The sequence below is a fragment of the Panulirus ornatus genome, chromosome 4 (assembly GCF_036320965.1).
Source record: "Panulirus ornatus isolate Po-2019 chromosome 4, ASM3632096v1, whole genome shotgun sequence".
NCBI classification, from domain to species: Eukaryota; Metazoa; Arthropoda; class Malacostraca; order Decapoda; family Palinuridae; genus Panulirus; species Panulirus ornatus.
The window spans coordinates 66,087,310-66,110,982 of record NC_092227.1 but is presented as its reverse complement, the minus strand read 5'-3'; the positions used below and the strand labels follow the sequence as shown (position 1 = coordinate 66,110,982).

The 23,673-nt window shown below is 39.6% G+C and overlaps 2 protein-coding genes across 5 annotated transcripts in view; one reads left to right on the top strand and one right to left on the bottom strand.

Moving 5' to 3' along the window:
• The window catches only part of Klc (kinesin light chain), a 546,457-nt gene extending 543,384 nt beyond the window's left edge, over positions 1–3,073 (bottom strand). For 2 of the 4 annotated variants that reach the window (XM_071695773.1, XM_071695799.1), the window contains exon 1: positions 2,941–3,065. The gene's annotated coding sequence lies outside the window, so the exon portion shown is untranslated. Of the gene's footprint in view, positions 1–2,940 lie in introns of all 4 variants that reach the window. The other 2 variants (XM_071695826.1, XM_071695791.1) reach the window with 2 other exon arrangements.
• Positions 3,074–12,746: 9,673 nt separating this feature from the next.
• LOC139764815 (periodic tryptophan protein 2 homolog) overlaps positions 12,747–23,673 on the top strand; it is a 171,866-nt gene continuing 160,939 nt past the window's right edge. Inside the window, exons 1-3 of the mRNA XM_071691767.1 lie at positions 12,747–12,882; positions 16,729–16,852; positions 20,027–20,234. Of these exons, the coding sequence (XP_071547868.1) occupies positions 16,835–16,852; positions 20,027–20,234 (226 nt within the window). The 5' untranslated portion in view covers positions 12,747–12,882; positions 16,729–16,834. The remainder of the gene's footprint in view (positions 12,883–16,728; positions 16,853–20,026; positions 20,235–23,673) is intronic.

Below are 23,673 nucleotides of genomic sequence, written 5' to 3'. Positions count from 1 at the left end.
ATGTGCAGCAGCGTGGGATGTAATGTCCTGAATGTATTTCAACAAGATTTTCATCAAATAAGCACAAAAGGAATTAAAACAGGATAACAAACATGTCATTTCATAAATCTAGGACACTATTCTGCTACAAATAAGGTCAGACACGCCCTTTTCCATTTAAATGAAGGCTCTGGGGTAGGAGCAGTTCCTGGACATTTGTATGCCATATCATCCAACACAAACACAGCGGGCTGCAGGGAAATCACAATAGCAGGTATATCTAAATCACACAAGTAGCACATATCAGCACACAATGATGGTGACTGTAAGACTGATCCACAGATAGGAACTTGGTGCAATCCAACCAGGGTCCACAGTTACTCCATTCCCCAACCCTCACTGAAGTTTTGGTGCACTTTCTACAACACACACCCACACAGTAGCAATTTTTGAACGCATATAAAGAGGGACTAGTAGAAGCAGGTTTCTCGCAGAATGGCAAAATCACATATAGTGATACCTCAAAAAAGCAAGGGACTGATCAATGTCATGACATGACAAAAACATTTTACAATGATACACAAAAGGAAAAGCAACAGCATAAAGATGCTTGTTATACAAATCTACAAAAATTTAAGTATTATTGTTCTAATTCAGAAAACTTTATGTTTATATAATTTTCACATACAACGCAATAATCAACTTCATCCAACACAGCCCTACATGAGTTCCCGACCATCACAAGCACTCTTCCAATACACTTAACCTATTTCTACCTTTGGACCCTTTGGAAAGTTTTGTCATTGGTGGATATACTATTCGCATACAATCTTTTGGTCCATTGGGGTCCTTTAACCATAATTTGATTTCTATTACATATCTTTAAATTGGGTGTACCTACCTTCCATCTCAACTTCAAAATGCTTACTTGCACTCTGGAAAAGCTCAGCAGTCATTCCCACGCAGCTTCTTTCATGATACTCCCTAGTATGGATCCTGTTTCTCTGGCTGAGATGCATCAAGTTGAGTTGAATGCAAGGCAGAGGTAATCATGGCCCAGCTGGAGTCCTACTTCCCATCTTCTTTCTAACCCTAATCATGGTTTGATTGCTCCTGCTCCCATACCTTTGAATCCTCGCATTGAAGAAAGAGTGTACCAGATCATCAAACTCTTCCTTTCCCATGAAACCCATCCCACTTTCATTTGTACACCTTCCCTACATAAAGTGAGCTGACATGACTTGTACTGACAAATCATTTTGGTCCTTAGCTATACACACAACTAAAACTTTTGTAATTCAACCTTCCTCCTCTCTTACAACCTTATGAATCTATCGCTAACTTTCCAACTTATGAGCCGCACTTCTTAGATATCATTTTTCTGTAACTGACCTTGGGATGATGCAACATCTATGCCTCTATTCTGATCTCCTTCCACGGAACCTGAGCCATATTCTACATTCTCCTGGAACAAGTTCTTCCAATTACTCTACCAGCTCCATGTGGACAAGGTGTATGGCTCAGGTGGCATATCTCCCAGTCCTAAAGGAGTGTGCCTCTGAGTTAGCTTCAATTGTTTACCTATTTTTTTTTCACCTAAAATTCAACACTCTTCCTTACTCTTTGAAACAAAACTCAATGCAGCCAATCCCTAAGGAAGTAGACCACTCAAACCCCTCCAAGTATTACCTCATTGCTCCCACCTCTCACTTTAAATCCCATTACCTTCTGTCTGATCACCAGTATGGACTTCTCAGCACTAAGTCTACCAGCAATCTTCCTATATGACTCGCCACTTTCCCTTCCCTTCTAAGACTTGTTCTCTTTTTTCATAATAAACTCATTTGCCCTTACAATTCAGATCAGTGCAACATCTCAGAATTGGGAAGTAGTGACAGTCAAATATAATGATACTAACTGTAATAACATAAACGTGTTGGGCATAATCCCTGAAGCTAAGGGCATTGCATAAATGCCTTCAATATTTCAATGCAAGCAACTACCTCATATCTACATGGGCTTTATTTGCTCATATACTATAAGAAGCAATGCTCAGACATACGGGGTGGTTCATCCCCCACCTCTCTGTAAACCAGAGTGGAATCAAAAGCTTTTTGTTTAACTAATTCTCCTTGCATTACATTTCTTCATCCATCCTTTCAATTTGCCACGATGTTGATGTTCTGTCTTAGTTCTACAGGAATAATTTTGGCCACTATTTTCATGAAATGTAATCAACTATTTGTACCATAAGGGGAGAGAGTTTTACACTTATGGGGCATCATCTCTTTAACACCCTCAACTATCATACAAGGTTTATCCACAGGTGAGAAATCACCTATGGTTCAGCTGTCATCATCAATGGCCGGAGTAATCCTCTACAAATCTTAATATATTCTCTAAAACATTTCCTCCCACTGTAAAACGAAGTTACTCAAATTGCTTATCATTCTATATACAACTTATCTGGGAAACAGATTATTTAGATCACCGCCATAATAATCAAAGCATCCCGCATAAGCTGGAGAAAGGGTGGTAGCTAGACGAAAGTCCACTCAACCAGATCGATCAATTATTGACTTCCTCTTCATGCCAAGGAGGTGAACACCAGCACAGAGGAAGAGTGCCGTGGGATGGTAAATTACGTTGCTGCGACCGCCTAAAATCATAAGCTGATCTAGGAGTTTCAGTATGGCAACCGCCTGCCTGCTGTCCACGCCCGTGATAGGCTTTAGTTAGTCTGGGTCCCAACAGGTCTTGCTACCTCTTAATACTTATCAATATGAGTGTAACACTGCTAAAAAGAAAATAACTAGAGAGCATTTCTTCCCATCTGCAATGAATGATTACTAATAAACATCCAGACCAAAAATTACCAGATTCAATGATTTTGTCGCTCAAGTCCTTACAGCTACAATCCAGCCTGGGTTCACTGGAATAGACATTATGTACTGAACTTACCTTGATCTATTGATAGCACCAACACTGATTAGCTCTAGAGTAGGAAAGGACCAGCAGTGTCAATGAAGCTTATTTTGCAGGCCCCACCTACACCTCCACTGGGAAATCATTCACTGACACACATCATTCTTACGGCTCGTGCAATAGTTTTATCACACCGCTCAAATCATTATCAATATAATACAAAGCAACAATACTTATTCAAAAAGTAAAATTTAATGCATAGAATCTTATACTAATTTTAAGATTACTAAATTCGTATATTTCTTATAAGAAATCTGTGTACAATATAAATTCTTTCTAGTGTCATTAAAAGAAAAATGGCGATTGATCTGGAGGCGGACCATTTAAAATGAGGTTCATAGACTAACTATCGAGCTTGGCCGTAAAGGTAGTAGGAATTGGAATTATGTAGTGTGGCATCAGTTCCTTAGTAAATATCATGATACAAGATTGCTCTGGGATAATTCACCTACTCATCTAAGGGTAGTTGCTAAAATTGGATGAAAATATAATTTATTGTAACTACTCAGACGAATGTAATGTGTTTAACAATGAAAGTACAGTATCAAATGGGAACAGAAAGCTATCACATCATATCGTCTAATTCTTTTTATACATTTTTCAGAGTAAAATTAACTGGTAACTCATATGATGGGAGAGAGGATTGGCTCTGCTTATTTGCTGAATACTCGAGTAAGTGTGGAAGGAAATTGCATTCATCGAAGTGAGTGATCACCTTGCATTATGTGGTGACCCTCTATTGGACATAAGAAGATTGACTCAACTACGTTTTCAGTTAATAGTTATAGGTGTGTGCATTAGAGTATTGTCTAGTCTAGAGCATAAGCTTGTACTTCATTCGTGTAATTTCGTGAGTGAAAAATATTTTTCTATCCAGGATTCATACTTTGGAAAATTAAGTTTGTTTATAATCAACTAAGCCCCTTCCCTGCTACTGACATATCGAGGTGGATTCATACCCAGGGTTCTGAGAGACGTGATGGGTTGGTAGCTATGTCTCCATCTCACCAGCATATTTCTTGAATTTTTGATTTTCTTTTTTTATCCTGAACATAAGATTACCAAAAAGAAGTGTACATCTAACGTGGAACAACGATGAACAAAAACAGTGACGAAAAGTGTTATACGGTGGATGAAATGTAGAATAGAATATAATATTGTAGTTTTTTCTTTTGCTACTACAACGAATACCTATAATCTTTTTTCATCGTTATAAATATCTACTTTTAACTCAAGAAAATACGGTCACTTGAGTGATTATGTAGCATCATATCATGCCAAAAAACCGATTCATCATTGAAACACCGGCCCCTGGTGCTTCAGAACTGGCAAACTACCTGTTGTTCTGCTCACTTTTGTATTTTTCATGTTGAAAGCTCCAGTCACGGACAAAAGTCCACATCAAGGATAGACATTCATTGAAGTGTAGAGAGTATTATGACTCAGAAAAAGAAAAGACAAGGGAAAGAATTTATGAATTTTTGAGAAAGTGAAAGACCTGTCTTTTAAAATGTGCCAGGTCGTAGTTACTAGGGAAGACGTGAAAGGATAGAAAGTTCCAAAGCTTCGTCGTGTAGGGAACGAGGCAAGTATCATAACGGCCCGCTCTTGAGTTGCTGATGGCCACACAATAATCACGTGACAGAGCAGCTTGTCGAGTATTGAGTGGTCTAGCTGGTGGTGTGGGCACACAAGCATCCAGCTCTCGGGAGCAAAAACCAAAGTGACACCTTATAGAAGAGGGAAAGTGAACCAACATTGCGGGGTAGGGCAAGGGGGTCACGTTTGTCCCAGGCCTGGGACAGTTTGTAAGGTGGATCACTTTCGACTCAAAGATGCAGAGATAGAACCACCCTAAATGTGAAAGCAGTAATCCATACAAGGACGAATCAATCCCTTGTATAAATGGAGCAACCTCTCAGAAGTTTCGACATCTAAACAGGATACCTAGTTTCTTAAAGGCAGACTTAGCTATTCCTGTAATGTGGGGTTGTGAGGAGTTTTCGATAGAGAGATGGATAGAAACTGGGTCTTGGTGGCATTAAACTTAACAAGATTCTGCGTTCCCCACTGAGATATTCAGACCAAGCCTGAGTTTATTTACGAGGCTGTCAAGACGAGATGTAGGTCTAGTTAGGGAAGAGGAAGCTGAACTGAAGTATGTGGATGAATGCAGTGTTGAGTCGTCAGCGTTTGAGTCGTCAGAGTATGGATGCATTGGATTATTTGTGGAGGAGAAGAAATGTCGTTGAAAAAAGGAGAAAAAGTGTAGGGGATAGGACCTTGAGGAACATCGCTGTTGATGAAAGAAAGGGGAAGGCTGAGCCATCAACAACCACAGAGATAGATCGGCCGGAGAGGGAGTTGGACACGGAGCAAAGTGAGGGAGGGAAGCCAAAAGACAGACGGGAGCCGAGAGATGAACCCGATCCCACACCCTGTCAAAGGCCTGAGATATGTCAAGGGCAACTACATATGACTCCCCAAAATCTTTTAGGGATGATGACCAGACATTAGTAAGATAGAAAAGAATATCACCAATGGATCACGCCTTACTGGTGATCAGAGAGATGACTGTGATTTTCGAGGTGTTTAATAGTATGGGAGTTCAGGAAGGATTGAAAGACTTTGGAAATGGTGAATGTCAAAGCAATAGGACGATATTCATAGGGGTTAGAACGGTCACCCTTCTTTGGGATGGGATGTATCAACGCATGCTTCCAAAGAAAAGGAAAGGTTTTGGTTCTCAAACAGAAACGGAACAGACGAGCAAACATAGGTGCAGGTTCAAAGGCACACTCTTTCAGTACACGGGAATGGATACCATCAGGATCATAAGCCTTGCTTGTATCCAAAGAAGCGCTTTTCGGACAGTCCGAAAAGAGATTACGAGAAGGGGCATCGGATTAGTAAAGACGAGCATCAGGGGGTGAAGGAATGTAAGTCATCAAAGGAGGGGTTCGAGTAGAAACGGGAAAAAGAGTTGCTTTGTCAACGGGAGAGACAGCTTTAGTACCGTCAGAGCGGAAAAGTGAAATGTCCAGCGACAGAAGTTGTTAGAGATACCCTTAGCTAAAGACAGACTCTAATTGTCATGTATAATGCACCGAAACCACAGCTCCCTTTCCACATCCAGACCCCACAGAACTTTCCATGGTTTACCCCAGACGCTTCACATGCCCTGGTTCAATCCATTGACAGCACGTCGGCCCCGGTATACCACATCGTTCCAATTCACTCTATTCCTTGCACGCCTTTCACCCTCCTGCATGTTCAGGCCCCGATCGCTCAAAATCTTTTTCACTCCATCTTTCCACCTAAAATTTGGTCTCCCACTTCTCCTCGTTCCCTCCACCTCTGACACATATATCCTCTTGGTCAATCTTTCCTCACTCATTCTCTCCATGTGACCAAACCATTTCAAAACACCCTCTCCTGCTCTCTCAATCACACTCTTTTTATTTCTACACATCTCTCTTACCCTATTATTACTCACTCGATCAAACCACCTCACACCACATATTGTCCTCAAACATCTCATTTCCAGCACATCCACACTCCTACGCACAACTCTATCCATAGCCCATGCCTCGCAACCATACAACATTGTTGGAACCACTATTCCTTCAAACATACCCATTTTTGCTTTCCGAGATAATGTTCTCGATTTCCAAACATTCTTCAAGGCTCCCAAATTTTCGCCCTCTCCCCACCCTATGATTCACTTCCGCTTCCATGGTTCCATCCGCTGCCAGATCCACTCCCAGATATCTAAAACACTTTACTTCCTCCAGTTTTTCTCCTTTCAAACTTACCTCCCAATTGACTTGACCCTCAACCCTACTGTACCTAATAACCTTGCTCTTATTCACATTTACTCTTAACTTTCTTCTTTCACACACTTTACCAAACTCAGTCACCAGCTTCTGCAGTTTCTCACATGAATCAGCCACCAGCGCTGTATCATGAGTGAACGATAACTGACTCACTTCCCAAGCGCTCTCATCCACAACAGACTTCATACTTGCCCCTCTTTCCAAAACTCTTGCATTCACCTCCCTAACAACCCCATCCATAAACAAATTAAACAACCATGGAGACATCACACACCCCTGCCGCAAACCTACATTCACTGAGAACCAACCACTTTCCCCTCTACCTACACGTACACATGCCTTACATCCTCGACAAAAACTTTTCACTGCTTTTAACAAATTACCTCCCACATCATATATTCTTAATACCTTCCACAGAGCATCTCTATCAACTCTATCATATTCCTTCTCCAGATCCATAAATGCTACATACAAATCCATTTGCTTTTCTAAGTATTTCTCACATACATTCTTCAAAGCAAACATCTGATCCACACATCCTCTACCACTTCTGAAACCACACTGCTCTTCCCTAGTCTGATGCTCTGTACATGCCTTTACCCTCTCAATCAATACCCTCTCATATGCTTTCCCAGGAATACATAACAAACATATACCTCTGTAATTTGAGCACTCACCTTTGTCCCCTTTGCCTTTGTACAATGGCACTATGCAGGCATTCCGCTAATCCTCAGGCACCTCACCATGAGACATACATACATTAAATAACCTTACCAACCAGTCAACAATACAGTCACATATATTTCTCCCCTTACTTAACAATTTAGTACCTTCCATCAAATTTACTGTAGAAAATGAAATTAATGGTGTTACCATTTTTAGATTGCATGATCTATAGACAAGGAAACAAGCTTTAGTTTAGCATATACAGAAAACCCACCAATGTATGCTCAAACATGTTTGGACAATCACATGTTTACCAAATGGCGTCCTAGCTTCGTCTCTTCGATGTATATCAACTGACTGTTATATTCCTCTCTTGTGTCTCCGTGATGATGTGATTATTACACGAAAGTGCACTTGGGAACTTTTCGTGTTTCATTTTCCCCGTGGACTCATAGGAATATATATATATATATATATATATATATATATATATATATATATATATATATATATATATATATATATATATATATATATTTTTTTTTTTTTTTTTTTTATACTTTGTCGCTGTCTCCCGCGTTTGCGAGGTAGCGCAAGGAAACAGACGAAAGAAATGGCCCAACCCCCCCCCCCCCCATACACATGTACATACACACGTCCACACACGCAAATATACATACCTACACAGCTTTCCATGGTTTACCCCAGACGCTTCACATGCCTTGCTTCAATCCACTGACAGCACGTCAACCCCTGTATACCACATGACTCCAATTCACTCTATTTCTTGCCCTCCTTTCACCCTCCTGCATGCATATATATATATATATATATATATATATATATATATATATATATATATATATATATATATATATATATATATATATTGGACAATCACATGTTTACCAAATGGCGTCCTAGCTTCGTCTCTTCGATGTATATCAACTGACTGTTATATTCCTCTCTTGTGTCTCCCCTGATGTGATTATTACACGAAAGTGCACTTGGGAACTTTTCGTGTTTCATTTTCCCCGTGGACTCATAGGAATATCTTGATCACGCGCAAAATTGTGATCCTTTCCAATACATATATATATATATATATATATATATATATATATATATATATATATATATATATATATATATATATATATATATATATATATATATATATATGTATTTTTTTTTTTTTTATACCTCGTCGCTGTCTCCCGCGTTTGCGAGGTAGCGCAAGGAAACAGACGAAAGAAATGGCCCAACCCCCCCATACACATGTACATACACACGTCCACACACGCAAATATACATACCTACACAGCTTTCCATGGTTTACCCCGGACGCTTCACATGCCTTGATTCAATCCACTGACAGCACGTCAACCCCTGTATACCACATCGCTCCAATTCACTCTATTCCTTGCCCTCCTTTCACCCTCCTGCATGTTCAGGCCCCGATCACACAAAATCTTTTTCACTCCATCTTTCCACCTCCAATTTGGTCTCCCTCTTCTCCTCGTTCCCTCCACCTCCGACACATATATCCTCTTGGTCAATCTTTCCTCACTCATTCTCTCCATGTGACCAAACCATTTCAAAACACCCTCTTCTGCTCTCTCAACCACGCTCTTTTTATTTCCACATATCTCTCTTACCCTTACGTTACTTACTCGATCAAACCACCTCACACCACACATTGTCCTCAAACATCTCATTTCCAGCACATCCATCCTCCTGCGCACAACTCTATCCATAGTCCACGCCTCGCAACCATACAATATTGTTGGAACCACTATTCTTTCAAACATACCCATTTTTGCTTTCCGAGATAATGTTCTCGACTTCCACACATTCTTCAAGGCTCCCAGAATTTTCGCCCCCTCCCCCACCCTATGATCCACTTCCGCTTCCATGGTTCCATCCGCTGCCAGATCCACTCCCAGATATCTAAAACACTTCACTTCCTCCAGTTTTTCTCCATTCAAACTCACCTCCCAATTGACTTGACCCTCAACCCTACTGTACCTAATAACCTTGCTCTTATTCACATTTACTCTTAACTTTCTTCTTTCACACACTTTACCAAACTCAGTCACCAGCTTCTGCAGCTTCTCACATGAATCAGCCACCAGCGCTGTATCATCAGCGAACAACAACTGACTCACTTCCCAAGCTCTCTCATCCCCAACAGACTTCATACTTGCGCCTCTTTCCAAAACTCTTGCATTCACCTCTCTAACAACCCCATCCATAAACAAATTAAACAACCATGGAGACATCACACACCCCTGCCGCAAACCTACATTCACTGAGAACCAATCACTTTCCTCTCTTCCTACACGTACACATACCTTACATCCTCGATAAAACTTTTCACTGCTTCTAACAACTTGCCTCCCACACCATAATATTCTTAATACCTTCCACAGAGCATCTCTATCAACTCTATCATATGCCTTCTCCAGATCCATAAATGCTGCATACAAATCCATTTGCTTTTCTAAGTATTTCTCACATACATTCTTCAAAGCAAACACCTGATCCACACATCCTCTACCACTTCTGAAACCACACTGCTCTTCCCCAATCTGATGCTCTGTACATGCCTTCACCCTCTCAATCAATACCCTCCCATATAATTTGCCAGGAATACTCAACAAACTTATACCTCTGTATATATATATATATATATATATATATATATATATATATATATATTTTTTTATATATATAAACATGGAAGCGGAAGTGGATCATAGGGTGGGGGAGGGGGCGAAAATTCTGGGAGCCTTGAAGAATGTGTGGAAGTCGAGAACATTATCTCGGAAAGCAAAAATGGGCATGTTTGAAGGAATAGTGGTTCCAACAATGTTGTATGGTTGCGAGGCGTGGACTATGGATAGAGTTGTGCGCAGGAGGATGGATGTGCTGGAAATGAGATGTTTGAGGACAATGTGTGGTGTGAGGTGGTTTGATCGAGTAAGTAACGTAAGGGTAAGAGAGATATGTGGAAATAAAAAGAGCGTGGTTGAGAGAGCAGAAGAGGGTGTTTTGAAATGGTTTGGTCACATGGAGAGAATGAGTGAGGAAAGATTGACCAAGAGGATATATGTGTCGGAGGTGGAGGGAACGAGGAGAAGAGGGAGACCAAATTGGAGGTGGAAAGATGGAGTGAAAAAGATTTTGTGTGATCGGGGCCTGAACATGCAGGAGGGTGAAAGGAGGGCAAGGAATAGAGTGAATTGGAGCGATGTGGTATACCGGGGTTGACGTGCTGTCAGTGGATTGAATCAAGGCATGTGAAGCGTCTGGGGTAAACCATGGAAAGCTGTGTAGGTATGTATATTTGCGTGTGTGGACGTATGTATATACATGTGTATGGGGGTGGGTTCTGCCATTTCTTTCGTCTGTTTCCTTGCGCTACCTCGCAAACGCGGGAGACAGGGGCAAAAAAAAATATATATATATTTCTTTTGTCATATACTTATTATTACAATGCACATTGTGTATCTTTAATTTATTTCCTGGCTTCAAACACGGATTAATACTGTAGAAAATTAATTTTGATAGCTATTCTACGCTGAATTTTGTGTTATTCTAGAATGCTCTTTTGATTTACCCACAGCGCTAAGGAGCTGCCCGAGTCTGATAGTATTTTTTCCTCTCAGGGTTTTAGAATTTCCCACTCTGGTCACAAAATGCCTTAAAAGGAAATGTAATTTCATTGCAGACACACGATCTTAATGCTTTTTTTATTTCGTTTAAGAAAGAAACATAGAGGCCTCTCTCACAAATTATCTACACTGTGGTGGTATGAATTATTCCAGAACAAAACTTCATCAATTTAAATCGCTCATCCGCTTTCGTAGATATTACCAATATCTTCACTGTATAACAAAAACCTGAAAATTTCCGAAATGAACCAAAATAATGGTGATCCAAAATACCCACATGACTTTTATAGATTTTTGATTGACATGATTTCAGTACTGTGCAAGTCATTTTATGTTTAACTTACGGTCAGCTTTTGTGCATCAGTTCACTTGTAACTGAAAGAGGTTTTGCTTTTGCAATGGTTCCTCCCTCTTTCTGTTTTATGCATCAGATTTACTGTACCATGGACTGCTCCTGTATAGATATTTCAAGTGTTTATTTTATATTGTTGCCTTTTTTCCTTTGTTCTTTCACAGCTCCTACGTTTTCATGTCTAGTCAAGAAATGCCCGATTATCTCGTTATTACATTGGGATTATTGCCCCCTCCTTCTTACCTTTTGATGTTCCGGACACCAAATGTTGTGAATCTTCCTTTTCTGCTTCGCATAAATCACAACTTTTATTACACCTCTGGAGGCTATTTCTCTCATCTAATGGTAAATTATTTGTTGTCCACATGTACAGCATTACTTGGCCTGTTATAATCTTTGGGTATTATTACCGTTTTCTTTTTCTATACCCTCCCAATCTGATATATTTCTAAGCTCTTTTAATCTCCAATCTCTTCTCTCCACATTTCTACTTTCCCAGCTTTACCTTTTGATTTATTACTTATTTTGAAAATCTGTGAAATTTATAGAATTCTATTTTTGTGTCCTTGGGGGATTTTTCTTTCGCTTTAACGCATTTATCTTTTCTTTCCGCTCTCATTCCCTGTCATATTCTTCCAAATTGTTCATTTCCATTTTCATTCATTATGTCTATCCTATAATTCCTGATTCCATATCTGAGGCACATACTTCTCCTCTTGTGCATGTATTATGTTCCTAGTATTTGTCTAAATACAACTTTTATACTCTAAAAAGTGGTTGTTCATTTTGGTAACGTTTATAAATTGGAATCATGCAAGATGGCTGGAATTCAGTGTTTTTCTAATGTCTTACCCATTAAGATTTTGTAAAAACTTTTGATAATAACTGGGTATTTTAGTTTTGCTTTCTGTAGAACCTCTTCTTGCAATCTAAATTGGTCTTCAGTGTTTTTTATAGTATCCAGGTATCTAATGTATTGATTACTTTTCTGTCTGATATTATCTGGTTATTCTTATATATTAAATATTATATTTCTCTAATCTTCTATAGGTAACCCATAATCATCACTAACTCTATCATATATTAATAGTTTACTTCGGTAGTCTCTACAGTGCCAAAGATAATTTTGCTAGTGCGTAGCTCCTTCGTCAAGTTTGCAGTTTGTAAATAGTGGATGTGCTTGAGTTATGTACTAGATTTTTTACCTGTTCTTAGAAATGCACATAATCAAAAGTCTTAGAAAATTGATTGATTATTTTAAATCCTATTATATAATTCTTAATTAGTTTATAATTTCTTGGTATTTTTCTTCAATACTGCATCTTTTACACAACCTCCAGTTAGTGTTTGTAACATGTGGTGTTGTGTTAGTGTAAACATTGGCAGAGTAAGTCTTTCACAGTTGTAAAGTCTGGCTAAGAGGGAATATGCTGTACACTGGACAGCATATCAAAAAAAGTCATGATTATTCTAGAACGACTAACAAAAGTCGTTTTCGCAATCGAAGGTAAAGGAACGGCGTTGCTTATAGAAAAAGACCACTTACAACCATTGCAAAGCGTTAACTGCAATACAGACGAAATTGTGACTAAATTTTCGAATAATTATTTATGTGACGTAAAATTATAATCAGTTAATATGCAAGAGAATTATGTCTTTTGTCTGCTTATCTTTAAACAAGGAATTCAATTGATGTCAGGTATTTTTCTTTAGTTAATGGACGCACAGTTCTAGTTGATAGATTCTGACGAAATCGTACTACTAGATTTCTTTCCTTGTTTAGAGGTGATTCTGGGTTAGGTACAACAGGTGTAGCACCTCTTATTTAATCAGTTATACATTGTTAGTTTTCTAGTTCACGGACGTTTTTAGATAATGAAAATTTCAGGAATGCATCACTTCGATTTTCAGAGGTGGTATAGGGTGTGGGATTTTATTTTAGGTTTAGCACCAGTAACTCCATCATTTTTAAGTTCCTGTAAAATGGGCAGGGTATTGAAGTAGAGGGTAAACTTTGATATGAATTAATTGTGGTGTAAGAATCTTGAAAATAGTAAATGAATAGGAAGAATACCTATATATTTGATCAAAATGTATACCTAGAGCTTGTTTGGATTATATAGAGCTGTATTTATGTTGACATATAGAGTGAATGATGTTATAAAACGTAGATTGTAGAAATACTTTTATTATTTATGTATTGTATGCATTGCAGTGAATACTACCATAACCTCATGATGTTTGAATCTGACTTGATCCAAGTTTTGCAGATATGTTTGTGAAGGTTTGTAGAGGTTTTCAGAAAAGAAGAATTTTGGGATGAAGAGAGTGGTGAGAGTAAGTGAGCTTGGAAAGGAGACTTATGTGAGGAAGTACCCGGAGAGGTTGAGTGCAGAATGGGAAAAGGTGAGAGCGAATGATGTAAGGGAAGTAGGGGAGGAATGGGATGTATTTAGGGAATCAGTGATGGCTTGTGCAAAAGATGCCTGTGGCATGAGAAAGGTGGGAGATGGGCAGATTAGAAAGGGTAGTGAGTGGTGGGATGAAGAAGTAAGATTGTTAGTGAAGGAGAGGAGAGAGGCATTTGGAAGATTTTTGCAGGATAGTGCAAATGACCAGGATATGTATAAAAGAAAGAGGCAGGAGGTCAAGAGAAAGGTGCACGAGGTGAAAAAGAGGGCAAATGAGAGTTGGGTTGTGAGAGTATCATTAAATTTTAGGGATGATAAAAGAATGTTTTGGAAGGAGGTAAATAAAGTGCAAAAGACAAGAGAACAAATGGAAACATCGGTGATGGGGCAAATGGGGAGGTAAAAACAAGTAGTAGTGAAGTGAGAGGGAGATTGAATGAGTATTTTAAAGGTTTGTTGAATGTGTTTGATGATAGAGTGGCAGATATGAGGTGTTTTGGTTGAGGTGGTGTGGGAAGTGAGAGGGTCAGGGAGAACGGTTTGGTAAACAGAGAAGAGGTAGATGGAAGCTGGCAAGGTATTGCAGTGGAATTTATTAATAAAGGGAGTGACTGTGTTGTTGATTGGTTGGTGAGAATATTCAAAGTATGTATGGTTCACAGTGAAGTGCCTTAGGTTGGTGGAATGCATGCATAGTGCCATTGTACAAAGGCAAAGGGGATAAAGGTGAGTGTCAAATTGCAGAGGTATAAGTTTGTTGAGTATTCCTGGGAAATTATATGGGAGGGGATTGATTGAGAGGGTGAAGGCATGTACAGAGCACCAGATTGGGGAAGAGCAGTGTGATTTCAGAAGTGGTAGAGGATGTGTGGATCAGGTGTATGCTCTGAAGAATGTATGAGAAATACTTAGAAAAACAAATGGATTTGTATGTAGCATTTATGGATCTGGAGAAGGCATATGATAGAGTTGCTCTGTGGAAGGTATTAAGAGTATATGGTGTGGGAGGTAAGTTGCTGAAAGTTGTGAAAAGTTTTTATCAAGGATGTAAGGCATTTGTACAAGAAGGAAGAGAGGAAAGTGATTGGTTCCCAGTGAATGTTGGTTTGCGCCATGGGTGCGTGATGTCTCCATGGTTGTTTGATTAATTTATGGATGAGGTTGTTAGGGAGGTGAATGCAAGAGTTTTGGAGAGAGAAGCAAGTATATAGTCTGTTGTGGATGAGAGAGGGCTTGGGAAGTGTCAGTTGTTGTTCACTGATAATACAGCACTGGTGGCTGATTCAGGTGAGAGACTGCAGAAGTTGGTGACTGAGTTTGGTAAAGTGTATGAAAGAAGAAATCTGAGAGTAAATGTGAATAAGAGCAAGGTTATTAGGTCCAGTAGGGTTGAGGGACGAGTAAATTGGGAGGTAAGTTTGAATGGAGAAAAACTGGAGGAAGTGAAGTGTTTTATATATCTGGGAGTGGATCTGGCAGTGGATGGAACCATGGAAGCGAAAGTGAGTCTCAGGGAGGGGGAGGGGGCAAAGGTTCTGGGAGCGTTGAAGAATGTGTGGAAGGCGAGAATGTTATCTTGGAGTGCAGAAATATGTATGTTTGAAGGAATAGTGGTCCCAACAATGTTATATGGTTGTGAGGCATGGGCTGTAAATAGGGTTGTGTGGAGGAGGGTGGACGTGGTGGAAATGAGGGGTTTAAGGACAATATGTGGTGTGCGGTGGTTTGATTGAGTAAATAATGAAAGGGTAAGAGATATGTGTTTTAAGAAAAAGAGTGTGGTTGAGAGAGCAGAAGAGGGTGTTTTGAAATGGTTTGGTCACATGGAGAGAATGAGAGAGGAAAGATTGACTGAGAGGATCTATGTGTCAGAGGTGGAGTGAACAAGGAGAAGTGGGAGACCAAATTGGAGGTGGAAGGATGAAGTGAAAAAGACATTGAGCGATTGGGGCCTGAGCATACAGGAGGGTAAAAGGTTTGCAAGGAATAGAGTGAATTGGAAGGATGTGGTATAATGGGGTCGATGTACTATCAATGGATTGAACCAGGGCATGTGAAGTGTCTGGGGTAAACCATGGAAAGATTTGTGGGGCCTGGATGTGGAAAGGGAGCTGTGTTTTCGATGCATTGCACATGACAGGTAGAGACTGAGTGTGAACGAATGTGGCCTTTGTTGTCTTTTCCTGGTGCTACCTCACGCACACACGGGGTGAGGGAGTTGCCATTTTCAGACATCAGATTGGTATGATGTAACAAGTGATGTTCCTCAGGGATTGGCCTTGGGGCATCTTCTGTTTCTCTTATATATGAATGAAGTTGATAATGGAATGCATTGTAAGACATTGAAATTGGCAGGTAATATTAAACTGGAAAATAGATTTAGCACAGAAATTGAATAGATGAGGCTTCATACTAACATAGACAAATGATTTAAAAGTTATGTAAAATGAGAAGGCAAGTTACAGAGTGAATTCTGTTGAACTACAAAAGATATATGAGGAAAAAGATGGGTGTAATAATCTCTGGTAACTGAAAGCTATGCAAACAGTGCATGGTAGTAAAATGTGTGAACCAAGTTTTTGGATTCAGAGGAAGGGCTTTCAAATTTAAGAATGGAGAAATCCTTTGAATAACCATATATCCTAAAAATACTTCACTAAGTTTAGTGCTGTTACTTGTTGCATCAAAGAAGATTAAGATTGAACAGTTATTTTGACAAGATATTTATGTAAACATTATAGTTTTCAGAAAAAAGTTAGTGTTTACGATGTCACATGGCAGGGATGTGCATTAATTGGCATTTTTTCTTTTATGCTCTACAGAGTGAGTAAAGCAGATGGGCTTATCAAGACATATATCAAGAAAAGAAGAAAGATTCTGAATACAGGAACTCAGATTCTTATGTGGTATTTATATTAGTGCAGCAGCATGAAGTTCTCATACAAGGTTTGTGTAATGCAAGGTATTTTTTCCTAGATATGATAAGAAATATAGATGGTTGCTCGTAATGAAATTCTTGAAAGAAATACAGTAGTATAAGTACATAAACATTAATGTTAGATATGTTTTTCTAATAAAAATTTGTGACGGAAATGAATAAAGGGAGCAAGTATCTTTTTCACTCCATCTTTCCACCTCCAATTTGGTCTCCCACTTCTCCTCGTTCCCTCCACCTCTGACACATATCCTCTTGATCAATCTTTCCTCACTCATTCTCTCCATGTGACCAAACCATTTCAAAACACCCTCTTCTGCTCTCTCAACCACACACTTTTTATTACTTACATCTCTCTTACCCTTTCATTGCTTGCTTGATCAAACCACCTCACACCACATATTGTCCTCAAACATTTCATTTCTAACACATCCACCCTCCTCCGTATAACCCTATCTATAGCCCATGCCTTGCAACCATATAACATTGTTGGAACTACCATTTCTGCAAACATATCCATTTTTGCTGTACGAAATAATGTTTTCTCCATTCACACATTCTTCATTGCTCTCTGAACCCTCGCCCCCAGCCCCACCTTGTGACTCACTTCCGCTTCCATGGTTCCATCTGCAGCTAAATCCTCTCCCAGATATCTAAAACACTTCACTTCCTCCAGTTTTTCTCTTTTCAAACTTATATCCCAAATAACTTGTTCCTCAACCCTACTGAACCTTATAACCTTACTCTCAACTTTCTCCTTTCGCACACTTTTCCAAACTCAGTCACCAACTTCTGCAGTTTCTCACTCTTCAACCACTAGAGCTGTATCATTGGTTAACAACAACTGACTTACTGCCCAGGCCCTCTCATCCCTAACAGATTGCATTCTTGCCCCTCTCTTCAAAACTCTTGTATTCACCTCCCTAACCACCCCATCCATAAAAGTTAATCAAATTTATCCAGAAACTTTTCATTTCACCCTTACCTTGCACAGTCTTCATACACACAGACACTTATACCTAAGCATACCTCACAGTTCCAGCCTTTTCCTTCACCCACACTGTTCTTGATCTGTTTCATCCATTCCCTGTAACACCTTCCCATACTCTCGATGATAGCACAATTGCTTATCCTTCTTTTCCGTTTTTCTGATGATTTTAATTCATTATTGTCCATAACATTCCTTCCATGCCGTTCCATAACTTGCATCGAAAGTATATCTTAAATCTCTTGGCTAGCTCCCTTCATTTACTCTCCCGAGTGAACCCATCAACATTCAGAGCCATCACCATCAGTCAGTCTTTCCTTTTACTGTCAGCATAACTGGGGGACCTCAATGCCATTTTTGAGCCTTCAGTACCTCACCCTTGACAGGCCACTGGGAAAGGGCAACTCCAGCTCTGTGTTATCCAGAGGCAAAGGCATTGAGATTGTTTGAAAACTAAAACTCTGTACTCCAAGTGTTTAAAAACCATGTTCCTGCTGGAGTTGTGCACCACTTCCACCTTTCAGTTCCCCTGCTAAGGAAGTACTAACGAATTCACCATGATAAGATGGGGTGAGACTTTGGTTACTCCAGACATCTAAAGTATCCCTTTGAGGCACTGAAGTTCAACTTTTCCCAATGATTGAACCTCTTCTGCTGTAGCAACAACTTTTATCCTCATTGGTATGGAAATGCTGATATTTTGCCATTCTTCACTCAATTTCTCCTGGTATCTCTTGTCAGAAGCTTCATTTCCAGGCTCGCTCACTTTCACAACCCCTCTTTCCACCAATATCATTTCCATTTTTCCTAAAACCTCAACAAACCTTTACTTTTTCCTCCACCAAGAAATGATGAGACATCCCATCAGCTGCCCCTCTCAGCACATCCACATCCAAGAGTCACTCTTTTGCATGCCTGTCATTTAGTATGTAATCCAGTAATGCTTGTTTATCACCTTTCCTATTCACCCAGGTATACTTATGTATGTCTCTCTTTTTAAACCAGGTATTCCCAATCAACGGTCCCTTTTCATCATACAACTCCACAAGCTGGTTGCTATTTTTATTCATCTTACTGAAGACCCCATGTCCCCTTTTTCACCCTCAACTGGCACATTACCTACTCTTGCAATCAGATCACTCATCACAAATACTTGATCCCTTGCATCAAAACTGCTGACACATTCACTCAGCTTCTTTCGTCTTTAGTCCTCTCATTTCCAAGTGCATAAGCACAGGTAATCACCCACCTCTTGTAACTGACTCATTTATACCCACATTAGTCTAAAGATTACTCCCTTTCACTCTCTCACATTTCCACAACTCCTCCTCACACTGATCCCTGAATTTACCTGAATCACATTCCCAAACCTTTGTTCCCTTTTCCAGATATCCTTGTTTTCTTCAGAGCTAGAGCATCTAGATTCTTTTCCTTAAACCTATTACCAATCTCTCCCCTTTCAACATGGTTACATCCACACACAATTAGACACCCCAACTTGAAAGTTTGAGGATAAGCTCTCCTTGGTTTACTCCCTCTTTTTTCAGCATTTAGAAATACAAGGAAGGGTTTCCATCTACTTTGATTTTGCTTTCTTTAATCACTTCTTAAGTTGGGACTACTTACCCTATCCCCTGGAATTATGCCTCCCTTTAGATACCTTTTATGACATGCAGGGAATTCATGGGAAGTATTCTTTCTTCCCTATCCCCATGTATAATATTCTTTCTGCCAAGTCTGATAACAATCTTAGTTCACCTGAACACATTATACATTTTATGTTTTTTCAGTATTACCTTGGATTTATTAGTTATGTATTTACCCATCATTTGCACTTTATTTACTGAGTGATCAGAAAGAAAACCTTTATGAAGGACTGATTGGAAACTAAATGTTTCTTTTATAAGAATTGCAGCAACTGTTGTGTAAATTTGGCTTCCCATCATAATAACATAATTACACTGTGATGTGTGATATTTTCTAGCTGTCATTAGGTTGCTTTTAACATCTATGGATGTCACCACTGAGGACAGGAACCATTAAACTTCAGATGAAGCATAGAGCAGTCCATGATGATAATTCATTTAAGGCACAGATCAGCTTATGTTAATTGTGGGTTGTAGTAAGTTAAAAGAACTTAGAATTGTATTGTAATATTTTAACTTTCAGTAATGATTTCTTACTTTTCCTTTTTCAGTTTTCAAATCTCATGGGAACTGTGTATAGGCGTGGTGATATAATTTTCTCTCAAGATGGAAATACAGTCATTTGTCCTGTTGGCAACAAAATAACTTTGTATGACCTTCGCAGAAACAAGGCTCACACATTGCCCATAGAAGCTCATTTCAACTACACTTCATTGGCCCTTTCTCCCAGTGGAGTTATACTTATTGCTGCAGATGAAGGTATGATAGCTGCTTTGTAGTGTAGATGAAAATGATATGCTATCCTAGTTTGTAAGGGGATTATAAGATTGAAAATATTTTACTATCCATTGAAATTAATAGTTCTTATTTTTCATGATTTTTAATGCAGCCTCAGTAATTTGCAACAAGATCTTTTCCTTGTGGAGCTACTTCTGAGGAAAAACAAAATTGAGAATGAAAGGAGCAAAGATGAAAAAATTCCTAGAGCTCACTATTATTCTGTAAAGAAAAATTTCTTGACCAGTTGTCTTTCTGATCCATAGAAGCACTACTGCTGGTTAGGTAGATTACCTCTTTCATTGACAGTTCTTTTTTGTGATCATATTCATGCTGGAGCAACATTTACTTTGCTCCTCGTTTCCAGACTTCTCAGTGTTCTGTAAATATTTTTTTCTTCTGAGCCATGCTGTCTAACAGTATCCCTAACGCCTGTTCCAGTTGGAACTCCCTCAAAGGGGTGACCACGACAACAGAGTGTCCATAACTAAAGAATTCCATTGCTGCTTCGTAGCATTTAGTGCCTCACCCATAACAGGCTACTGGCTGAGGGCAAGTCACTATTTACCCTCTTGTTGTGTAATCCTTCTGAAATATCACTCCCAAAGTGAGAAAAGAAATCCAAAAATATTTTTACTCTTACAGAGTAATACTACTATATATCATTTTCTGTATTTTTTTATTGTTATTATCAATAAACCTTACTGCTGTCTCCCACGTTAGCGATGTAGTGCAAGGAAACAGATGAGGAATGGCCCAGCCCACCCACATACACATGTATATACATAAGTGCCCACACATGCACATATATATACGTATAAATTTCAACATATACATACATATACATACTCAGACATATGCATATATACACATGTACATATCCATACTTGCTGCCTTCATCCATTCCTGTTGTCACTTCGCTAATCATGGAATATCATCATCATCATCATCATCATCATCATCATCATCATCATCATCTCACACACACACACACACACACACCCGATGCAGCACCAGGAAAAGACAAAAAAGGCCACATTCGTTCAAACTCAGTCTTTATCTGTCATGTGTAATGCACCAAAACCACAGCTTCCTTTCCAAATCCAGGCCCTACAGATCTTTCCATGGTTTAACTCAGATGTTTCACATTCCCTGGTTCAATTCATTGACAGCATGTTGACCCTGGTATACCACATTGTTCCAATTCACTCTAATCCTTGCACGCCTTTCACCCTCCTGTATGTTCAGGCCCCGTTCGCTCATAATCTTTTTCACTCCATCCTTCCACCTCCAATTTGGTCTCCCACTTCTCCTTGTTCCCTCCCCTTCTGACACATTATATCCTCATTGTCAGTATTTCCTCACTCATTCTTTCCGTGTGTCCAAACCATTTCATCACGCCCTCTTCTGCTCTCTCAACCATACTCTTTTTATTACCACACATTTTTCTTACCCTTTCATTACTTGATCAATCAAACCATCTCACACCACATATTGTCCCAAAACATTTCATTTCCAGCACATCCACCCTCCTCCACACAACCCTATCTATAGCCCATGCCTCGCAACCATATAACATTCTTGGAGCCACTATTCCTCCAAACATACCCATTTTTGCTTTCCGAGATAATGTTCTCACCTTCCACATGTTTTTCAATGCTTCCAGAACTTTTGCTCTCTCCCCCACCCTGTGACTCACTTCCGCTTCCATGGTTCCATCAGCTGCCAAATCTACTCCCAGATATCTAAAACACTTCACCTTCATTTTTTCTCCATTCAAACTTACCTCCCAGTTGACTTGTCCCTCAACCCTACTGATCTTGATAACCTTGCTCTTATTCACATTTACTTTCAGCTTCCTTCTTTCACACACTTTACCTAAGCTCAGTCACCTACTTCTGCAGTTTATCACGAAGTAGCCACCAATGCTGTATCACCAGCCAACAATAACTGACTCTTTAACCAAGCCCTCTCATCCACAACAGACTGTATACTTGCCCCTCTCTCCAAAACTCTTGCATTCACCTCCCTAACCACCCCCATCCATAAACAAATAAAACAGCCATAGAGACATCATCCATCCCTGCCGCAAATCGACATTCACTGGGAACCAGTCACTTTCCTCTCTTCCTACTCGTACACATGCCTTACATCCTTGGTAAAAAACTTTTCACTTCTTCTAGCATCTTACCTCCCTCACCATGTGCTCTTAAATCCTTCCACAAAGCATCTCTATCCACCCTATCATATGCCTTCTTCAGATCTATAAATGCTACATACAAATCCATCTGTATTTCTAAGTATTTCTCACATACATTCTTCAAAGCAAACACCTGGTCCACACATTTGAACACTCATCTTTATCCCCTTTGCCCTTGTACAGTGGCACTATGCATGCATTATGCCAATCCTCAGGCAGTTCACCACGAACCATACATACATTGATTATCCTCACCAACCAATCAACAACGCATTTACCCCCTTTTTATTATAAATTCCACTGCAGCACCATCCAAACCCACCGCCTTGCTGGCTTTCATCTTCCGCAAAGCTTTCCCTACCTCTTCTCTGTTCACCAAACCATTCTCCCTGACCCCTCTCACTTCGCACACCACCCCAACCAAAACACCCTATAACTGCCAATGTATCATCAGACACATTCAACAAACCTTCAAAATATTCACTTCATCTCCTTCTTACTTCATCACTACTTGTTATTCCCATTTCCCATTTGTTCCCATTTGCCCCCTTCACTGATGTTCCCATTTGTTCTCTTGTCTTGTGCACTTTATTTACCTCCTTCCAAAACATCTTTTTATTCTCCCTAAAATTTAATGATGCTTTCTCACCCCAACTCTCATTTGCCCTCTTTTTCACATCTTGCATCTTTCTCTTGACCTCCTGCCACTTTCTTTTTATACATCTCTCAGTCATTTGTACTACTTCCCTGCAAAAATTGTCCAATTGCCTCTCTCTTCTCTTTCACTAACAATCTTACTTCTTCATCCCACCATTCTCTACCCTTTGTAATCTGCCCATCTCCCACCTTTCTCATGCCACAGGCATCTTTTGCGAAAGCCATCACTGCTTCCCTAAATACATCCTATTCCTCCACCCTCCCCTTCCATCATTTGCTTTCACCTTTTTCCATTCTGCTTTAAATCTTCCTGGTACTTCGTCACACAAGTCTCCTTTCCAAGCTCACTAACTCCCACCAATCTCTTCTCCCCAACATTCTCTCTTTTCTGAAGACTACAAATCTTCACCTTCACCTCCACAAGATAGTGATCAGACATCCCTCCAGCTGCCCTTCTCAGCACATTAACATCCAAATGTCTCTCCTTTGCTTGCCTATCAATTAACATGTAATCCAATAATGCCCTCTGGCCATCTCTCGTATTCACATATGTATGCTTATGTA